Source organism: Mauremys reevesii, linkage group 10, assembly GCF_016161935.1.
Source record: "Mauremys reevesii isolate NIE-2019 linkage group 10, ASM1616193v1, whole genome shotgun sequence".
Lineage (NCBI taxonomy): Eukaryota > Metazoa > Chordata > Testudines > Geoemydidae > Mauremys > Mauremys reevesii.
The window spans coordinates 37,296,118-37,317,541 of record NC_052632.1 but is presented as its reverse complement, the minus strand read 5'-3'; the positions used below and the strand labels follow the sequence as shown (position 1 = coordinate 37,317,541).

Below are 21,424 nucleotides of genomic sequence, written 5' to 3'. Positions count from 1 at the left end.
GATGTAATCTAAGGCCCTGATCCTGCAAGCTGTTCCAGTAGGGCTCCATGTGGGGCCACATGTTCATTTATGGGAAGCAACTTGCAGGACTGGGGTCTCAATTAGACAGGCAGAGGAGATATGACACACTAGGGGCCAAATTGTCCACTCATTCCAGGTTTACATTGTTGTGACTCCACTGACTTTAATGGAGTTGTTCCTTGTTTATACCTGTGCAAAGGACAGGAAAATCAAGCTCTAGGTCTGTAGGTTTTCATTATAACAATAATTATTAAAATAATTGACTTATAATAAGGGAATTGCCAGTGTGTCCCTGTGGCTGGTGCACTGGGCTGGGACTCAGGAGACCTGGTTCTATTCCCATCTCTGCTACTGGCCTGCTAGGAGAGCTTACACAAGTCACTTTACCATCTGTGCCTCAGTTTCCTCATCTGTAAAATGGGCATGACGATACTAACCTCCTTTGTAAAGCGGGTTGATATCTCCTGATGAAAAGCTAGGTTATTACCTGCCTCAGCTCTGAACACCCCTGAATTCTGGAAGTGCTCAGATCCAGCTACGCATGAGGCCCTCTAATGTTCAGGAAGATAAATGCCCCCCATTTATAAGAAACCCAGCTCCCGTGGCCAGCTGTGCTGGCTGCCTGTAGAGGGCAGCCTGTGACCTAACTGGGCTCTCCGCTGCCTGGCTCTGTGTTCGCCTGAAGGCTTTTTAAACTTTCGAGCTTCGCCTCCCTCCCTTGCGTCATGGAAAAGGCTGGAGTGTGAGAGGGACCCAGCTGTGGAGCGGGGCAGAGGCATCCAGGGGTACGTGGGAGGCAGAGCAAACAGGGAAAGGGGGAGCCCCCAGGCTACAACAGGCAACTCCCCAAAACTTCCAGGGGGCACCCCAAAACAGCAGGCGCAGGAAGGAATCAACAAGGAAAACTGAGCGGGACCTTGGAGCGCAGAGCCGGGAGGAGGAGCCCAGAGACTGGGGCTTCTCCTGCATAAGCGCCCTGCGCAAGAACGGCGGAGGCCGGGATCATCTTTACGCGCAGAGCTCTGGCTGGAGCAGATCCCGGCCGGCGGCTCGGCAAGATGGAGTGAAGGGAGGAGAGCTCTGCTGGAGGTGACCGGTCCTTGCCCCCGGAGAAGGGGGTCTGAAGGGGCACGTGTAGCTATTTGGGCCTCCAGGTCTCCCTGCAAGCCGCAGCAGCCAGGACTGGGGCCAGAGCAGAGATCTTTTCGCCCAGCACAGCCTGGAGAAGTGTGTCTCCTGGCTTTATCTCTCTCTCCAAACGGAAGTGCCTCTGTTTTGCTGAATTCTTCGGGCAGCTTTCCCCCCCCCCCCGCTCCCCTCTTCACCCCCGGACACAAGAAAACGGAATCGTATCCCCACCCCACTCCCCTGCAATCACTGGGAATTGGGAAACTTCATTGTTGCACCCCAAAATCTGCAGGGAGTGCTCCGAAGGAGGGATCCAGTGGATCACTGCTTCCCTTGCCTGACTGACGCTTTGGCTTTTCATCCTGGAAACACTGCAGCGTTTGGAAGGAACTTCGGTGGGTTTTGTGTGCAGTTCGTTTGAAGAGAAGGGAATTTGCCACATTTTTGATGGTTGGTTTTTGTTTCCTCTCCAAAGGGTTGGATCATTATTTGCTCTGACTGTATCAATTTCAGGGCGCAGAGAGGAGCTGGCCAGGAAATAATCCCAACAAAAGAAACCCCTTTGCCAAACAGTTTTCAGACGGAATCAATGGATCTGACTCTCAAATCTTTCAGCCCTCATCAGGGGCTTGTCTAACTTTGTGTCGGTGGGTGAGTGGCAAATCCTTCCCTTTTTACTTGGCACTTGCCAATTTGGGTTGTAAAAGTGATTTAAAGATTCCCTATCCCGGAAGAGCTCAGTTACTTCTCTTTTGGTCTCCGTTTTTAAACTTCGCGTGAACTTTTAACATCTTCTTGAAGAGGGTGGGTTTTTTTTAGGCGACTGTGTTGTTATTGCTGTGTGAGAGGCGTGACACATTCAATCTTGGATTGCTTTTTGGCTTTTTCGTTTCCTCCACCCCCTTGGAGGTTTGAGGATTTCAAAAAATCAGCCCCATCAGGAATTGCAAAATATTTGTGTTGGGATCATTTAAGGTTGTGCTTTTGTTTTGTTTTGCCTTTTTTTTAAAGGTATTTTTCAAGCACTGTGATTCTGAATTGCACTGGATATGCTTTTTGGAAGATGGGCCAAGATTTAGAATTCTGTTCTTAATCCTTAAAAAAAAAGAATTCCAGAAAAAAAAAAGAAGGGATTTCTTGCATTTGATCAAGATTATTTGGGGAATATTTTTAATGTAAATTCAAATAGGAAAGGTGGACAGCGCAGGGACAGACTGACAGCTAGATAAAATCTACATGGAGCTGACAACTTTATGGATATGTGTCCATCTGACTGAGGCCTATATCACCTAAATGGAGGGTGCAAAACATATTTGATTGCCCTAGGAATGCCATTTTTAACCGATGAATTTAGACTGCAATGTGAATGTATAGGCCTTGAAGTTAAAAAAAAATTAGAAAAAATATAAACATATATATTTTTGTTACTTCGAGGTGAATTCAACTAAACATTTTTCCACATCACTGTTACAGATTATAAACCGGTGTTTTACAGATTATAAACCGGTGTCTCTGGCTGTTGAAGCGTCTGAGGTGTTAGTTTAGTGGTGGTGCTGGGGGGGTGTCAAGTTATACAGTCCTCCAGGGAGCAGTCATGGCGTTGAAAGCCAGAGCACTTTACAACTTCCAGAGTGAAAACAAAGAAGAGATCAGCATCCAGGAGAATGAGGAGCTGGTGATCTTCAGTGAAAACTCCCTGGACGGGTGGCTGCAGGGCAAGAACAGCCGAGGAGAAACTGGCATCTTCCCTGCCTCTTACGTCGAGATCCTCAGGTCCCGGTCGAGCTCCGGTTATACAGACTATTCAAACAGTCCTGCCAGCTCCCCTGGGAATGAGTCCTTCTACATGCCCCCCTCCAACACCAACACCAACACCTCCCACCAGGGCAGCTTTGAGGATGATGATGATGATGACTGGGACGACTGGGACGATGGCTGCACAGTAGTGGAAGAGCCGCGGGGCAGCCCTGGCACCAATGGGCACCCCTCCCCTAACCTGCAGTACCCTGCAGGATACCCCAACCAGAATGCTGGCTATCGTCCCAAGCCAGCCTTGGAGAGGCAGGACAGCATCAGTTCCTCCAAGAGGGGCAGCGTGGTGGGGCGGAATCTCAACCGCTTCTCCTGTTTCGTCCGCTCTGGGGTGGAGGCCTTTATCCTGGGAGATGTGCCCATGATGTCCAAGATCGCTGAGACCTACTCCATCGAGATGGGTCCCAAGGGTCCCCAGTGGAGGGCCAACCCGCACCCTTTCATCTGCTCTGTGGAGGAGCCCACCAAGCAAACAAAATTCAAGGGCATCAAGAGCTACATCTCCTACAAGCTGACCCCTAGCAGCATCAATGCACCTGTCTATCGGCGGTACAAGCACTTTGACTGGCTGTACAACCGCCTACTGAACAAGTTCACAGTGATCTCGGTTCCCCACCTGCCCGAGAAGCAGGCCACTGGGCGCTTCGAGGAGGACTTCATCGAGAAGCGCAAGCGGAGGCTGATCTTGTGGATGGACCACATGACCAGCCACCCTGTGCTGTCCCAGTATGAGGGCTTCCAGCACTTCCTCACTTGCCGCGATGACAAACAGTGGAAGATGGGCAAGCGGCGGGCAGAGAAGGATGAGATGGTGGGGGCCAGCTTCCTGCTGACCTTCCAGATCCCCACAGAGCACCAGGATCTGCAGGACGTGGAAGACCGGGTGGATTCGTTCAAGGCCTTCAGCAAGAAGATGGATGACAGCGTCTTGCAACTGACCAACGTGGCCTCGGAGCTGGTGCGCAAGCACGTAGGGGGGTTCCGGAAGGAGTTCCAGAAGCTGGGCAACGCTTTCCAAGCCATCAGCTACTCCTTCCAGATGGACCCGCCCTACAGTTCGGACGCGCTCAACAATGCCATTTCGCACACAGGCAAGACGTATGAGACCGTTGGGGAGATGTTTGCTGAGCAGCCCAAGAACGACCTTTTCCTCATGCTGGACACTCTCTCCTTGTACCAAGGGCTCCTTTCCAACTTCCCAGACATCATTCACCTTCAGAAAGGTAAGCTATGCCCACGCGCAGCTTTCTCTGGGCCTCAGTTGCTGCCATGATAAGCCTGTCTCAGGAGACCGCCCTAGGGACAGGCAACATTTGGCTGTTTAATGGAGGTGGCCTTCTCCTGAAGGTGGAGCAGGATTGGACTGAATTTCCTTGGGGATAATCTGGGGTGGTCTCTCAAGACAGGAAGTAGGCAGTCTCTTATAGAAGTTTCACGGTATTTTGTCTTTCAAAGTGCTGTGCCCCCATTAACTAATTAAACCTCCTGTTAGTCCTGGGAGGCAGGTGCACATAATTACTCTCATTTTGCAGCTGGGGAACCTGAGAACAATGAAATTAGGGTCCAAGGTTTCAACAGGGACCTTGAATTTTAGGTGCTTCATTTTTCTGGGTGCCAAGTTTGGAAAGCTCCAGAGCCTGGTTTTCAGAGGACCTTAGTATCCCCTGCCCCTGGGGACTTCAGCTGGAGTCGTGGATGCTCTGTACTCTGCAAGTCACTAAGGTGTCTAAAGTGGAACAGCTAATATTAGAGGCCACTTTAGGAAATTTGGGCTTAAGTGACTTCCCCAAGGCACAGAATGAGTCAGTGGCAGAGCTCAAGTGTTGTTTCTCCCAGCCTCATATTCAGTCTCTTAGACCATGCTGCCTCTGGAAAGGGTTGTTTGAATCTCTGGGACCAGGATATGGGCCAGGATCTGCCTTATGCACAAGTCAGATGTGCTGCTGCTTAATGCCCTATATTTCTTGGCATTCCATGTGAGCACCTGACATTTTACCTGACTCTGGCTGTGGTACCAGGCCTAATATCCCTCCCACTGACTCACACTTAGAAGGGGAAGTGGAGTGCATTTTGGCAGCCCTGTGATTGGTTCCTCGCTGGGGAGTCCAGCCCTGACAGAGACTTTCTTGAATGAACCCTGCTTAGGAATCACCTCATGACCAGACCAGCCAGCTCCTCCTCCTCCTTTCTCATCTCCTCCATTGAGATAATGAGACCTTGATTAAGTATCCTCAGTCTCTCCAGTAATGTGTGGAAAGGAAATCTAGTGACAGATAAATCCCTGTTTCCCCAATACTGGCAGAGCTGATTGTGATGCATTCGTATTCACGACGCTGGTTGCACGGAGCAGCCCAGGGCATCTTCTGCAGGTGGCTAGGATCATGTTTGCTCTGAGCCTACACAGTCTTTTGCTTCTAGGGAAGCCCAAGGCCTCTGTTAGCTCCTCTCAGAGAGCCTCAGAGCACCAGAGAGCAAGACCTCTTGGAAGTTCATTGCTCCATGTCTGCCAGTGCAGAGCCAGGCTGCCCCGTTGGCCCAGAGAGCTGGAGAATCTTGTCTTATCCCAGAAGAGGACAGAGTGCCCAGGAAACAGGAGACGATCATTGGCAAGGTGGGAGCAGCAAGGCCAACACGAAGTCTTGGCATGCTGCTTGTCAGAGTAGCTAGCGTCAGAGTCTTGGTGAGGCCTGGATTACGGAACAAACTGTTTGTGTCTGTGTTTGGCTAGCAGCAGAGTTGTGAGACTCACTATAGGAAGCAGTGCACTTGACGAAAGGCAGTTCCTTTCAATCTCAGAAGTCCTACTGCTTGTGCCAGGCTCCCTCCTCTATTCATATGTGGCCTGGCGAAAGTGAGACATTTGGGTGTTTTGGGGACATGTGGCAAAACAAGAGGTACTGCATTGTAAACCAATCCAGGAGGCCCAGGCTGGAGGTGCTGCAGGAACAAAATGCCTTCTCAGGAGAAAACAGCCTTGTCCTTCACAGAGGGCTAGATTTCCAAAAGCACAGGCACCTAACTCCCACTGGAGAAAAATCTACCCATAGACTCTCTGTCTTACTTCGGGGTTGCCAGCCCCCCTGACTTGCATTTCTACCCAAGGGGAGGAAGCTGGCAAGAGGATCCAGCTCTGATTTCACTCCAGGGCAAATATTTTGCAAGTGAAAAGTACAGGCAGGAAGACTGGGCTGTTAAGTGCTTTTCTACAATGCCATTGTATGTATCCAGGAAGCCATAGCACGGACAGAAGGGCTGTGGTTTATGGGTGGGATCTGGTTTATCTTACCAGAACGGTGAATCACACCTGGCTTGCAGGTAAAAAAAAAAAATGCTTCAGTGTTCATGAGGAACTGTCCTGCTAAATACTTAGAGCCACCCTTAAACTGAGGCCTGGTCTACGCTACAGGGTTAGGTCAATGTAAGCTGCCTTGCATCGACCTAGTTGTGCCGATTTATTAACACCACCTTCCCGAGCGGCATAGAGGCACGATCGACGTAATTAGGTTGATGCAGTGTCAGTGACTGTTAGTGGCTTTCAGGAGCTGTCCCACAATGCCTCACATTGACAATACAATCAACACAAGCTCTCATAATGTGGACGTGCACGGCCGACACAAGCAGCCAAGTCCACACACAAGTGACAAGTGATTTAATAACTGCAGTGGCTGTATGCCGATGTAAGTAAGGTCGACAACATTTTGTAGTGTAGACGTGGCCGCAGAAGAACCTTGCTACTGCAAGTAGCTCCATACGAATGAATGGCACAACTAATGGAGTAAAGTGCTACTCTGTGTGTGAGAGGATGGCAGAATCTACTCCTGGGAGAGCAGCTGCCACCACCCAGAAAACCTGGATAATAGATTTCAGCTAGAAATAATTCTTTTTAAACTTTGGGAGCCAAATTCTCTTGGGTGTCACTCAGCTGCCTTCCTTGCACTTACCCCAAGATGGAATTTAACCTTCAAGATTTTCTATATTTCTTTCCACTCATTCTTTATTACTAAGGACTTTTGTATGAAATAGGGCCCAGAATCTGCCCTGAGCAAGGCTTGTGTCTATAACCAAGGGCAGGGTTTGGCTTAGATTAGAAACTTTGTTTCTAAACAGAGCTTCTGTTCCTGCTACATCCTGATCAGGAGACATAATCCTGTGACATCACATTAACTTCCACTGGCAGCCTACTGTGCTGTCACAAACAGAGGACTCTAACCTCAGGTCAGGCGCACGCAGCTGGCCTTGATAGAAACTCTTAGGAAGGAGAGATTCTGTTTTCATGCAAATGGACTTCGAGCTCAAGAATGGGGGAGAGGAATGCAGCAAACAGCCAAGCAGAATTGAATTAAAAAAAAAAATAGAAACAGTCTTTCCCACAAGCATCAGCTACCCCCCCAAAGCCTTGTCTAGATGGTGACTTTTGTTCATGGTGTCAGGTGAGCTAGTTAATTTCCAGTGAACTTGAGTGTAAATGCTAAATTAGTTATTTCACAAAAAGTGTTCCTGGTTGTGGCTCACTTTACGGCTCATTCTGACTTTCAGACCTGTTTCTCTGTCTGCATCATGTTTCCTTTGACCCTCCCTGAGCCTTAGGGTGAATCATGTTCAAGATTAAACGTAGGTGGAGTGCCATCATTTGCATTTACACTCATGTTAGAGCTTGCCTAGATGAGAAAGTTGCAGCAATTGAATTTATGGTGTATTTAGTTAAACTGGTCCAAAAGGCTATGTGGATGCTCTTATTTTGGCTTAAACCAGGGTTATTTTGATTTAACTCAAGTCAGTTAGGAACAGCTTTAAGCTAAACCGAAATAAGCCATCTTAAACCAAAATTAGAGGGTTCATGCAGGGGTTTGCACTAATTTAAATCAGTCTGAAAACTGATTTCAGTGAAACTATTGCAACTTCTGCATGTGGACAAGGCCTCCGTTAAACTGGTACAACTTCTGTGTATGGACAAGGCTTTAGTTAGCTCAAGTGAATTGGCGATCAGTTAAACAGAGCTACATTCTAACATTCTAAGGGCTGGTCTACACAGGGAGGATCGAACTAAGATACGCAACTTCAGCTACGCTATTCACGTAACTAAAGTCGAAGTATCTTAGTTCGACTTACCTGGCCGTCCTCATGGCGGCAAGTTGACTGCCGCGGCTCCCCTGTCGACGCTGTTTACTCCTCCTGCCGAGGTGGATACAGGCATCGATTCGCGGATCGATTTATCGCGTCTAGACGAGACGTGATAAATCGATCCCCGATAGATCGATTACTACCTGCCAATCTGGAGGGTAGTATAGACGTACCCTAAGCTAGGCAAGGCCTAAAAGTCAGAAATCAGAGCGGGAAAAACTCTGCCTATTAGTTCAACTCTCAGAAACTAAAGCGAAATTGAAAGAGGACTCTTGTATCTGCTGTGAAGCACCTAGTTGACTGTCATCTCTTTGGGGCAGGGACTGACTTTTTGTTATATGCATGTACAGCGCCTAGCACAGGGCATCAAGGTACTCCTGTGATATAAATAATGGAGTGCCTTGTGAAGCCCATCTTGACTTACCTCAGACACAGAGCAATATCCTTTGCCATCACTGCTTTTTAAAATCAAGGCTGGTTCATTGCTAAGAATGAATCTGATTCTTCTGATTTGCAGTAAGTTACTCCACTGCAAAGTGAAGGTGAAACACTATCATCTTGATTTGGCACGGCTTTACACTAAAGCTGGTTGGAAATTTTAAATCATAATGTCTTTTTGACAAAAAAATGCCATTTTGGTTGAAATTAACATGTTTTGGAAAATGTGTCATTTTGACAAAATTTTCTTTAGCAAGAAATGAAATGAAGGTTCTTGAAATGTCTCATTTTGACATATCCAGAACGGTCCATTTCAGTTGTTCATTTTGAAACAAAATTCATTGTTTTTCATACAAAAACCAAAAATTAAAAAAAATTAATGGTTGAAATTGGAAGGAAATATTTTGATTGTATCGAAAGGAAACATTTCTGTTGACTCCAAAATAATTTTTTGAGGGGGATTTTGTTTCACAGGAAATATTTAGTTTGTTGTCCATTTTAGAATGGGGGGGAAAATTGAAGTTGTGAAATTTCCTACAAAATATAAATTCTGGTTCCTGCTGAGCTCTGCATTATACCCACTTTGCACAATAAGCCAGCGGAGAGTAAGGCCCAGAGTTCATTGAAAATTTACCCTTTTATTCTTTTCCTAAACAGACTTAGATTTTTCGAATCCATTTGCGAGTGGGGATTCTTTGAACAGGCTGTGCAAACATGTGGCTTGTTTGTAAGTTGTTCCCTTTGACTAATCATGGTGTTTGGTCACATGGGATTATTTCTGCTCCCTTGATCAGAAGGACTGAAACTTCTTAAACAGGAGTACTGCCCCAGGGGTCGGCAACATGTCAGTGGTAAAAATGTTGAGGTCTGTGGGGGTGCTCACCTCGGGCGGCTCCGGGCAAGTGGCTCCCTGTTCCTGCTATTGCGTGGCCAGGCACCATGTGGCTCTGCAGGCATGCTGCCTCCATCCCCTCTCCCCGAGCACTGACTCTGAGGCCTGGTCTACACTGGGGGGGGGGCGCGATCTAAGGTATGCAACTTCAGCTACGTGAATAGCGTAGCTGAAGTCAAAGTACCTTAGCTCAAATTACTTACCCGTCCTCACGGCACGGGATCGACGTCCGTGGCTCCCCCGTCGACTCCGCTACCTCCACTCGCTCCGGTGGAGTTCCGGAGTCAATGGGAGCGCGTTCAGGGTTCGATATATCACGTCTAGATGAGACGCGATATATCAAACTCCGAGAAATCGATTGCTACCCGCCGATCCGGCGGGTAGTGAAGACGTACCCTGAGGCTCCCAGCCCATTGGCCAGGAACCGCGGCCAATGGGAGCTGTGAGGGCAGCACCTGCAGACGGGGCAGCATGCAGAGCTGCCTGGCTGTGCCTCCGCGTAGGAGCCAGAGGGGGGACCTGCTGCTGCTTCCAGGAGCTGCTAGAGGTAAGCGCTGTATGGAGCCTGCACACACCCACCTGTGCCCCACCCCCCCTGCCCCAGCCCTGATATCCCTCCCGCCCTCCAAACCCCTTGGTCTCATTCCGGAGCACTCTCCTACACCTCAAACCCCTCATCCACAGTCCCACCCTAGAGCCTGCACACCCCCAGCTGGAGCCCTCACATCCCACCACATCCCAACCCCCTGCTCCAGCTTGGAGCCCCCTCCCACACCCTGAATTCCTCATTTCTGGCCCCACCCCAGAACCCACACCCCAACCCCCTGCCTCAGCTGGGAGCCGCCTTCCATCCCTTGCCAATGTCCATCACTAAGTCAGGTAATTTTGTCAAGTGTTCATCGTGCAACATGGTGATGCTGACCCCTGTACAGTGAATTACTAATGACCCCGTTCCCATGCAAATAACCGTATTTACAGGACGAGCACCCAGTTCATTAACATTCATGCGAACGGAATCTCATTCACAGAGCATTTACAAATACTGAATAATAAGGGCAGACAAACAAGGTCAAACCATATAGCCATTGGGCAGGCCCAGGGCCGCCCAGAGGATTCCGGGGGCCCGGGGTCTTCGGCAGCGGGGGGCCCTTCCGTTCCGGGACCCGCCGCCGAAGTGCCCCGAAGACCCGTGGCGGACCCCCCCCTCCCCCCGCCGAATTACCTCCGAAGTGGGACCCGCCGCCGAAGTGCAGCCCGGTCTTCGGCGGTAATTCGGCAGAGGGGGGCCCCCGCCGCGGGTCTTCGGGGCACTTCGGCGGCGGGTCCCGGAAGGGAAGGGCCCCCCGCCGCTGAATTACCGCCGAAGACCGAGCTGAACTTCGGCGGCGGGTCCCGCTCCGTCTTCGGCGGTAATTCGCCAGCGGGGGGTCCTTCCGGAGCGGAAGGACCCCCCGCCGGCGAAGACCGGGAGCGAAGAAGCTCCTGCGCCCGGCCCCGCAAGAGTTTTCCGGGGCCCACGGAGCGAGTGAGGGACCCCGCTCCAGGGGCCCCGGAAAATTCTCGTGGGGGCCCCTGTGGGGCTCGGGGCCTGGGGCAAATTGCCCCTCTTGCCCCCCCCCCGGGCGGCCCTGGGCAGGCCAGTGGAAGTTCGTGCATTCTCCTTTGCAGTATTCCTCCAGGTTCACTGGAAACAAAGGATACAATGGGAAATGGCGGTGATTCTGTGTGTGCATTGCTGCTTGAGAAGGATTTCCCTATGTGTCTGAGGAGACTAGGATCTTCCAGCTAATTCTTGCTCTTGGTTGGGGACAAGGTGGAATTGATCTTTAGCGAACCTAACATATCTCAAAGTCTGAGGAGTTTTGGGGGATTGTCTTTGTTATCGGGTCACTGTCCCCTGTGCTGCACTCGCTCCACCTCAGTTTCCCCAATGGGGTTTTCAGCCCATTCTGGTGGCTCAGCTCTCTGTCCATTTCACTATGAAAGTTCAAACACTGGCACCCCCGCCCCATACTCTCTTGCTCCTGGAGTAACAGAGTCTAACGTCACAGTCCCCAGATAATCACAGAATAAAGGAGGCTTTGTCCTAGTTCTCAGTCCCTCTGAGGTTAATGGACCACCTGCCTCTTGGCTGAGCTCTCAAATACCGCCCTTCCCCTCAGGTGAGGCATCAGCAGGTCTCTGATAAACCTAAACAGTCCAGTGTCCAGCCTGCCTTCCCTCCAGGGAGGCTCTGACCAGCCACAGTCCTGCCCAGTTCCTGGTTTCTCTCCTTGTAGCAAGTTGACGACTCACTGGCATGGCGCCTCCTGCTGGTCTTCCTGGGAATTAGGTCTCCAGCTCCAGAGCGCCCTCTGCTGGCTGATGTCCCGCTTGCCTCAGGCCCCCATGTCCCTCCTGGACCTCGGTGCCCCTTCCCTCAGGGTTCTGCCCTCTGCAGTACCCCCCGCAGTCTCTGGGTCTCCCTTCCCCGGGGAGCCTCCAACCCTCTATCCCCATCTTGCCTCAGTGGCTACTGCCAGTCATCATCACCAACCTCCTGCTCACTGGGGCAGATGGCAGTCTGTAATCCACTCATCACTGGCAAGGGGGATTTGGACCTGCTGCCTTTGCCTAACCCTGGGCTGTACCTCTGCAACCCCAGTACCTGCTCTGGGCCTTCAGCAAGGTCTGCAGCCTGGGGGTTTCCCAGGCTGAAGCTCCCCAGCTCCTCTGGCCTTCCCCCAGCCCTGCTCCACCTCAGGTACCCTGTTCAGCTCCCAGGCAGCCAAGTCCTTCTCTCTTAGGGTGACCAGACAGCAAGTGTGAAAAACTGGGACAGGGAGTGGGGTGTAATAGGAGTCTATATAAGAAAAAGACCCAAAAATGGAGACTGTCCCTATAAAATCAGGACATCTGGTCACCTTATTCTCTCTCCACCACTAGAGAGAAACTTCGTTAGCAGCTGTGGCTGCTTCTCCAATCAGCCTACCTTATTGGCTCCCCAGAGCAGCCCTTTCCCAGGGCTGTTTTAACCACTTCAGGGCTGGAGTGGGGTAAGTGCCCGGCCCCGCTACACTCCTCAAGTGAGAACACTTGGTTTTCTGCTCTCCTTCCTAGGTAGCTATACCTGAGCAAGCTGTCCCCGTTCACCCTCTTCCTATAGGCCTGACACCCACTGCAGGGGTAGTAGGTGGCGCTGATTGTGCTCACGCCAATTCGTTAACCCTTTCCAGCCTGTGAGAGGTTTGTATACCCCTTCACAGTCTTATACTGAGTGTACCACTCCAGTTGCCTAAGGAATTAGGCCATGTCATATGCTCACATTGTCACTAGTTTCTGAAGCTGAACACAAAGATAGTCCAACATCATTCCAGGAGACTTGGTGGGCAAAGCCTCTGGCTCAGTCATGTTCCTAGTAGCAGGGGCTCTGGATAATGCAATCCTAGATGTTGGAAAGGAAATGAGTAATCTGATTATCTAGTCCATCTTTCCGGTACCAGCTAGGCAGGGATCCTGTCTGGGGGGTGTCTGGAGGAGCTGGATAGTGTTGGATCTGGTTTGGGGTGACTTAGTGAACTGACTCTGGCTGTAGTTAGATGCCTTCCCTCCAGGGTTGGGTTGAGGCCATTTTGGGGAAAGGGTGGGGAGGTGCTGTGAATTTTTGGATTAAATTAATCTCTGATTCCTGGACAGGCCTGAACTGTTTAGTGCTATGTGTGCACTGCAGAAACAGGTGTGTTTTTACTTCGAGATCGCTACCTCAAGATCACTCTCTGAGTGTAAAATCCTAGTGGAGGCAAAGGCACAGGGAGTTGTACCTTGATGAACCATATCTGGGATCAACACTAAGTCCTCCTCCTCCAGCTGGAGTCTACCACAACTAGCTCCATTGGGGTAAAGATCATAGTGCCTTGTCTCCATTTCCATTTTACACGGAGATAGCTATCTGCGCGTAAAAATGCACCGAGTAAAGGCACAGCCTAATCCCTCCCTCCTTCCACTTGGTATCTAAGTGCTGATGGCCTCTCTGCAGTATGGCTGGACTCTGCTGGTGGGGGAGGGTGACTGAGGTGTTTTAACTGCTCATCTGAGGGGGAATGTGAGCCAGGCCCCATGTAGTCTGTGGCAAACTCGCCATAACTTCTGTGCCAAAGGCCTTGAGTCTGTGGCGGTTTAATGTAGCAGGCTGGAAATGCCATGGCAGCCTCAGGTGAATTTTAACACTCATTGGGGAAGAATCTGGGAGCTTTGGCAGTTGAGGAAGAGTTGGAGGGTTTTTGAATGCAGGAACAGCACTCTAACTGGCTGTTTCTGCTAAAGTCATCAGCAGTGAAATAGTTAACAATGTTGACATTTAAATGAGCCAGTTCACACTTCTCTGAGCTACTGCTTCAGGCTCTGTGCAGATTCAGCAGACTACGCTGCATGGGCTACACTACGCTCTGTTCACGTTTGGAAGGTTTTCTTCACAACTGTAAGGGCCAGAGACTCGAAATGAGGTTTTCAAAGCTGCTTAAGGGATTTGGACACCCAATTAAAATTAATGGGAATTGGGCACCCATCCAATTCCCCCTATCGTGGCTTTGAAAATCTCACTTCCCCCCCACCTTTTAATAAAATGTGAAATTCTGGAGCACGACTGGGTCCTTTGGCAAGTTCTGACACTAGGGAGCACATGGGTTTGCACAGGAGACGAAGAACAAGCATGACATAGGACATAAGATATGGGGAAACATTGCTTATCCCCTGAGAACAATGCTCCTCAGCAGTACTGGAGGAGCAGTGCAAAGATATACACAGCATTTTTCACAACTGTATCAAATGCTGTTAGGAGCTGATGTGATTCCCCTGACATCTTACACAAGTTAGATTTCAAGCAGGGTCTCAAAAAGCCATGCTTGGTCCTCCTAAGCTGCTAAGTCTTTAATTCCCAGCAATCCTTGCTCTTTGGGCAGTAGAGGTTTTAATTTTTTTTGTGTAGGCAAATAGAGTACCTGTGGTAGTTCATGATAGCAATTGCTAGAGCCAAGCATAGGACACACAGGTGCTGTGCAAGCTGCCTTCACACAGCTCTGCCAATACATCTGAATCCTGACCTTTCAGTCCTCCTGCTCCGGGACCCCACAGAACTCCGCCAGTGCATCTTCATTCTGACATGCAGTTCTTGCCATAGCTCTGCTAATGCACCTCGGTGTTGACTAAGCAGCCTGTGCTGATCTTCTTCTGGCCTCTCCTGCCGTGTGTTGTTATGGTAATTGTTATTTATATAGTGCCATTGGTGTACACAGGTGAAGTGTGTCAAAACATAAGACTGGTTCCTGCCTTGAGGATCTTAGTCACATGTGCATGTTTATGGGAATACATAATAATAAAGACACAGCAGGTACAACACAGCAGAATACACAACACAGGACTTGAATGTCCTTTGACTTTCACTGGTGTAAATCAGCGGTAGCTCCACTGAAATCAATGGAGTTAATCTGGTGTAAAATTGGTACAAGCGGTTGTCCACATAAGAAAGTTGCACTAGTTTAACTTAAATAGGTTTTTAAACCAGTTACATTAAACTGATGCAAACTCCTTCCTGTGTGCATGATCTTATTTTGGTTTATGAGTGACTTATATCAGCAGAGTTTAATATGCTTGGGAATAGGTTTAAACAGTCCTGAGAGACCCACCCGAATGATGGGGTCTAGCAGAAAAGCCTGTTGTGATATGGACAAACTTCCGCTATGGACAATGGTGAATCCACTGTATTTAGAGTAGGCGACCTAATCTATGTTTGAACCTGGCACTTGGGAGATGAAAGGCTGTTGCAGACTTTGGGCCTGCTGTACTCACTGATCACACTGCATATGCGGTGGATGCTGCACTGCTATAGAGATTGTCCTTCAGAGGAGAATTTGGCTTGATGCTGGAATTACTGGGTGAGAGTCTCTGGCCTGTGCTATGCAGGAGATCAGATGAGATGATCATAATGGTTCCCTCTGGCCTTAAAATCCATGACTCTATGAACTGGGGTCTGTTCTATCCTTCTGTGGTAGCTGTCCAGGAGGAAGATTAGTGCCCCATGTCATTTTGCAATAAGAGGAAGAAGCAGCAGGAGTATCCTTTCCCATCCCTCCTGCCACAGATCCAAAGGTGCATAAGCTATTGCTATGTGCAGATCTCACCTTTGTGGTCACTGCACTACTAGAACTGAACCCTTTGCTTTGTCGGGGGAGATCTCTAAGACACTGTATAAAACCTCATGCTCCTTCCTTCTGTTAATGTATTGCCTCTTCTAGCAGATTTGATATTCTGGGTCGCTACAATGTAGATTTATTCCTAGACTATAATAATTGAATAATAGGCCCTTATGTAGCTCATTTCATCAGTAGTTCTCCAAGCACTTTTTACAAAGGTGAGTAAGAATGATTATCCCCTCTTCACACGTAGGCACAGTATATAGAGGTTAGGTGACTTGCTGAAGGTTACATAGCAAGACAGTGGGAAAACTGGAGACAGAGCACAGGTCTTTTGATAATCAACTTGATGCACTATGTACTGGATGGTGCCGGATACACTAAAGCCCCATGTATGTTCTGAAAACAGTGGGCTGTTAAACCTGGTAGTGACCCAGCCATGTTCTAACACACATCGATCTAGCCATGTGGTAGGGCCAAACTGTGTCATATCCTGATGAAAATGTAAACTTCGTCTGATCCACAAAAGCCAGAGCAAACGGTGCTAGAGTATTGTGCTTCTCTAAAGTACATAGGGCCTTCAGTGGATCCATTCCTTCTCTTATGCAGGGAGCAAAGCTTACTCAGAGATTGCCCCCCAGGATGTGATTCCCAGCATTGCTGTCCAGAGCTGTCTGTGGAACATTTGAGTGCGCTGGTGCCTTCCCAGTGCCTTGGCTGTATAGTGAAGCGACACTCGGGGCCTTGGATTGATGCAGTTTTTCCAGCTGCCTGTTTTCATTCAGTCCCGTGTTGTCAGATGTTTGGGAGACTGGAAAGGACTACGGATGAAGAGGGAGGGCATCATTCATGTGGCTTGGCAGAGGGAGTGCTGGATTTTTCCAGGACCATAGGAATGTGTAGGCATTAGTAGGTATGTGAACCTGAAGGGAAAGACCTGGTTCTGCAGCTAAGAGGGAACAGAACCAGGCCATGGGTGCATCTGTAGCTCTCTTGGTGCTCACAATGAGCGTTCATCTCTCTCTTGGGATGCTGGGGTGGAAGAGGAGGACACGGTATAGCTTGGAGAGAGGGAGCGCTGGGACACGCTATTTACATCTTACTAACCCTTGGTGTCTCATTTCTTTCCCCCTCTCAGGAGCCTTTGCCAAGGTGAAGGAGAGCCAGCGGATGAGTGACGAGGGGAAGATGGATCAGGAGGAGGCAGATGGGATTCGGAAACGCTGCCGAGTGGTTGGCTTTTCCCTCCAGGCAGAGATGAACCACTTCCATGAGCGGCGCATAGCAGACTTTAAGAAAATGATGCAGTCCTACCTGAAACAACAGATCATCTTCTACCAGAGAGTCAGCCAGCAGCTGGAAAAGACTTTACGCATGTATGACAACCTCTAATGCCTTCCACACCTGATGCATCTGCTTCCCACTGTCCATCTGGACTCACGTGGTTTGCTCTTTGGAGCCCTGCAGACCTTCCTGTTTTAAGTGGACTGAAAACAAATGGAAACTCATGACACTAGTGACCAAATTCCATTTGGCTTTTCCCCATTTTCCTGGAACTAATTTGCAGAGATATGCAGGAAATTGTTACACTCGTGTCTTCCGGCTGACCATTCCACTTCTTTTTCTGATAGATGGACCCCCCACTCCCCTTCCATCTCCCAGAGTTTACAGGCAGGACATAGGTACTTTTCACAAGCGAAATGGACACTGACTCTATGATGCTCACTTTCTTTGCAATAAGCTTTAGCTTCTGGAAACATGTTTCCATAGAGTAGGAAGGTTAATACACTACATCCGAAGTAGAGTTGGTCAAAAGTTTACACACACAAAGCTTTTTGATGGGAAAAAAAAGGCCTTTATTCAAAACTGGAACTTTTTTTTTTAATTGTCATAATTTTCCATTTTTCACAAAAGTTTTTGTGAGATTTTTTACCAATAATTTTTTACTAGGAACCAGTATGGAAATCGGGACTGAAATCTTTATTGACTGTGTCTGTTTACCAAAAACGTTCCGTAGTGCTTTCAATAAAAGGTTGAATAAACAAACATTGGCAAAACTTTTGTGGAAAATGGGCTCATTTCAACCCCCCTGAAATGGAACCAGTTGTGAAATTTCCTGCACAACTGTTTTTCCAGCTTTTTGACCAGCTCTAGCAGCAAGGTAGTTGGCATTGGAGTGCTAATGTTCAGACTGACTCCTGGAAATTCCACATGAGCTGTAGCTTGGTTGCCCTACAGTCATTTTCAACCCTAGGAGTGTAATAACCCTGGACTGACCTGTTCTCAGAATAAGAAAGGAACATAGCAAATGTCCCAGGAAAGATCATTCTGCCTCCAGAACGAGGAAGGTTATGGAGCCATCTCAGTGTTGTTTCTACATGGCTCAGTCCCAAGAGAGAACAGGTGAATGCTGAGGTAGGACTGCGCATATGGTACAAAATAATGTCCCCTCCCCAATCCTCTCGCCACAGCTTCCCACCCCAGAATCCACTGGGACTGAGACTCATCTCACACAGGCTTTACTCTGATATGCCTTCAATGGAATCACCCCTGGTTTACAGGGCAGAATCAGGCCCACTATCTCTATGTTGCTGCATTTTATGTTATTTGAGTCAGGTTTAAAGCACCAAAAGCAAAGAATTCTTTATCGGCCTTGGTAAGAGAATCTGGGCCAAATTCTGCCCTTGCTTGCACCAGCATAAATTTGGAGTAATTTAATTGTAGTCACTGGATTTAAACTGATGTAACCGAGAGCTGAATTTAGACCTGTGTCCCCATTATCTTCTGCTCCCGCACCTCCTCTGAGCCCTTCATCCCCAGCTGGAGTTGCCTTCCCAGCCATTCATGCAAGGGTGAAGCTTCCCGAAGTCAGATTGGCCATGACACCATCCTCCCTGCCTGTTTCTTACCTCTTCCCCAGCACTATGGTCTGGGACATACCCTTAGGACATCAAGATGGCTCCACAAGTCCCTCTTGGTTGTATGAAACACATCAGTCCCTGGTAACTCAAGATGCCTTAGCTTTCCTTTCCCCAGGGGAACTTTGCAGCTCCTTTCCAGGGATGCCAGCATGTGATGGCCACTTCCCCCCAGCACTGGGCTGCGACACTCCTGCCAGAAGACGAGTCCTGCTGGCCTCACACTTGCAACAGGCCTCATTCCCACTTAAGAGCAGCAACACTAACCCTGTCAGATGAGTGCTGGAAGCCGAGGTGCTCAAATGTTTTGGTGCCAAGGGCCATGCTGGGGACTTGCCTGGAGCCCTAGGCCTGCATCTCGTCTCATTTTCCACATGCTCCCTTTGCATCAACAATAAATGCAAACAACCGTCATGTTTGCCTGCACTGATATCTTCCCTGAGCGAGGGATATGAGTAGCTCATGGGCTGGGTTCACCAGTGCTTGGCCTGGAGCACTGAGAGCGTTTCTAGGTCCCCCTGGGTTCAGTTGATGCCGGAGAGCTTAGTCTGTACAGGCCTCACTAAAGGCTTCATTTGCAGAGGTGCTGAGTGTCTGCAGCTCTCACTGATTTCAACTGGAGCTCCAGCTGCCTAGCTCTTTGGGCAATCAGGCCTTGAGACCATATACATTTTGCTGTGAAGCCATTTTCCCATGTAGCAGAACACAGGGGTACAAGCACCTCATCTCCCAGTCAGCGGGGTCCACTTTATAAGGCACCAAGAGTGTCGAAACCACTCTCTGTGGAGAAGCTGCTACAGTGATGCCAGCCTCCACCCTCCCTCCCCACATTCATTGTGGTAATATGGACCCCACAAAGAGATGCAGAGCAGAGTTGGCCTGTTCTCTGTCACCTTCCTGGAAAGCCGCATCTATCCATGGCCAAAGAGGTGGTGCAGTTTGGCTCTGAACAGTGGCGACATTTGCAGCTGAGGAGCTTCCACTAGCAGCTGTCACAGGTTTTTCCTCTCCCCTACTTCTTACAATTTTTTCCCTCTGAGTTTCCTTTGTCTTTGAAATACCCTGGTTGGGAGCGGAGTTATCCTTTTGCTGGAGGGGCGGAGCATCGGTGTGGAGCTAACCCTTTGCTGGCGGGGCGGAGCTTGGGGCCAAACAGAAGGAAAGGGGAACTTCAGGCCAGCAAAGAAATGTCCCATGGGGGAGGGAATGGGTAGTTTTTAATTTTCTTGTTTGAGCAGCAGAATTCCAGGAAGCAGGGGCTATGAGTATAGCTCTAGGTACCTATTACTTCCAGGGAGAATCCATGCACCATGCGCCACTCCAGAACAGCGTGTGGCTTAGGAGGAGACAGGAGAGAGCAGTTACCATGATGCTGCACTGAGAGGCAGACAGGCCTGGCACAAGGCCCTTGTTTTTAAAGGGAAATGTCAAGAATAAATTACAGCAACGAAAGAAAGTTGAGCCTGCTTGGAGTTATCCCCGGGTTAAAAATAGCACTCGAGTCATGTGGTCCAGCAGAGTATTGTTAAAACAATAACATCCCTGGGAATCCAGAGGGGCTGCATCTGGTCCCCATTTGGACTGAGTTCTGCTGGTTCATGTTTTTGCATCCTCTTGACAGTTAGGATTGATCCGTAATTTTCAATAAAAATGAACGTCTTGGTGAGTGCTCTATACTGTGCAGCGAACATGCCCTCATTCCTGCTGTGTCCTCACATCCAGCGATCCCTGGCACTTACATTCTCCACTGCGGGTTGACACCCTTCCTGACTCCTGCAACAGCAGCCTAGTACTGGAGTATAGGGCCTAGCACTCCTACTGGGAGAGGCTGGGATGGAGTTACTGGGTCCCTCCCTAGAGCTGGCACTCCCGCACCGTTCCAGGGACTGGATTGCACTACTGTAGCTCTGAGCCCCTTCCTGCCCCTGCTCTGACAGCATTTCCTGAGGGAGAGGCTGGGCCTGGAGCAGCTGTGACATAATTCCATAGCAGCTCCGTTTTTCACCCCTGGATCCAGCAGGCTGCCCTTTGCTTTGTGTACTGGCCTTGTGCTGTTAATGCGGTAGGAGGGTTAACAACTTGTTTACCCTCCCAGTTGGCTGCAGAGTTGTGTGAGGTAGTTACTCCGCAGGGGCCGGCTGAAAGCTTTGTCTTTGCCACATGTTGAAACCAGATGTCCTGAGACCACGTATTCCAGCCTCCTATTGAATCACATTCTTCATCCTTGCGGGCGCACAATGGACAATGGGCTGCTCTCTCCCTCCCTTTGATTCAGAGCAGAGGCCACAGCAGCGGGCCTGCTACTCCCTGATACAGCACAGACAGTGCAACAATGGAAGAGGAGTGTGAACTGGCCCATCCAGAGAAACGTGGGACCCTGGCACGTCATGTCTGCTGGGGCCCCGCCCCTCCCATTTTACTCTGTTAATGGAGACGTTGCAGGTGGTTTGGGGGGCCCGGGCCACTGGCACGACGGTCTCCCATCTCCGCCCCTCAACCCTAAGCAGGAAGCCAGGCACCGCTCTCCTCGTCGCCCAGCCCAGAGACCCCAGGGTGGGATGGTGACCCCCTGTGAGGGATCTCTGCTGGTGCCCTGGAGACCAGCGCTTAGCCCTGCCCTGCCAGGGGAAACCCCTCTGATTCGCTGCTTTCCCCACTGCTCCGCCCCCCGGGGAAGAGCAGCCAATCAGAGCTGCTGGCAGGATCTGGACAAAGCTCTCTCCCTGCCCTCAGGAGCTGACTCCATTCTGAACAGGAAGGAGGAGGGAGCAGAAGAAGCCTGGCAGCTCGGAGTGGCTCCGCTTCCTCTTCCTTCCTCCTCCCCACTCCTGTGAGTAATGGGTCAGTCCCCTCCTCCCCCTCATCCCAATAGGTCAGTCTGCTTCTCGCCCCTCCCCCCCAGCATTGGGTCAGTCTGCTCCTTCCCC

At 49.7% G+C, this 21,424-nt stretch overlaps 1 protein-coding gene across 1 annotated transcript; it reads left to right on the top strand.

The window, feature by feature from the left end:
* The first annotated feature begins 1,812 nt into the window (after positions 1-1,812).
* On the top strand, positions 1,813-19,601 carry SNX33 (sorting nexin 33). The gene is made up of 2 exons (XM_039492726.1): positions 1,813-4,184; positions 16,718-19,601. The coding sequence occupies exons 1-2, from the start codon at positions 2,744-2,746 to the stop codon at positions 16,969-16,971; spliced, it is 1,695 nt and encodes a 564-aa protein (XP_039348660.1). The 5' UTR covers positions 1,813-2,743; the 3' UTR covers positions 16,972-19,601.
* Positions 19,602-21,424: the final 1,823 nt, after the last annotated feature.

Coding starts and splice junctions, on each gene's coding strand:
- SNX33 (XM_039492726.1), top strand. CDS start 2,744: ATGGCGTTGAAAGCCAGAGCACTTTACAACTTCCAGAGTGAAAACAAA. Junction 4,185..16,717: donor CATCATTCACCTTCAGAAAG/GTAAGCTATGCC, acceptor TCCCCCTCTCAG/GAGCCTTTGCCAAGGTGAAG.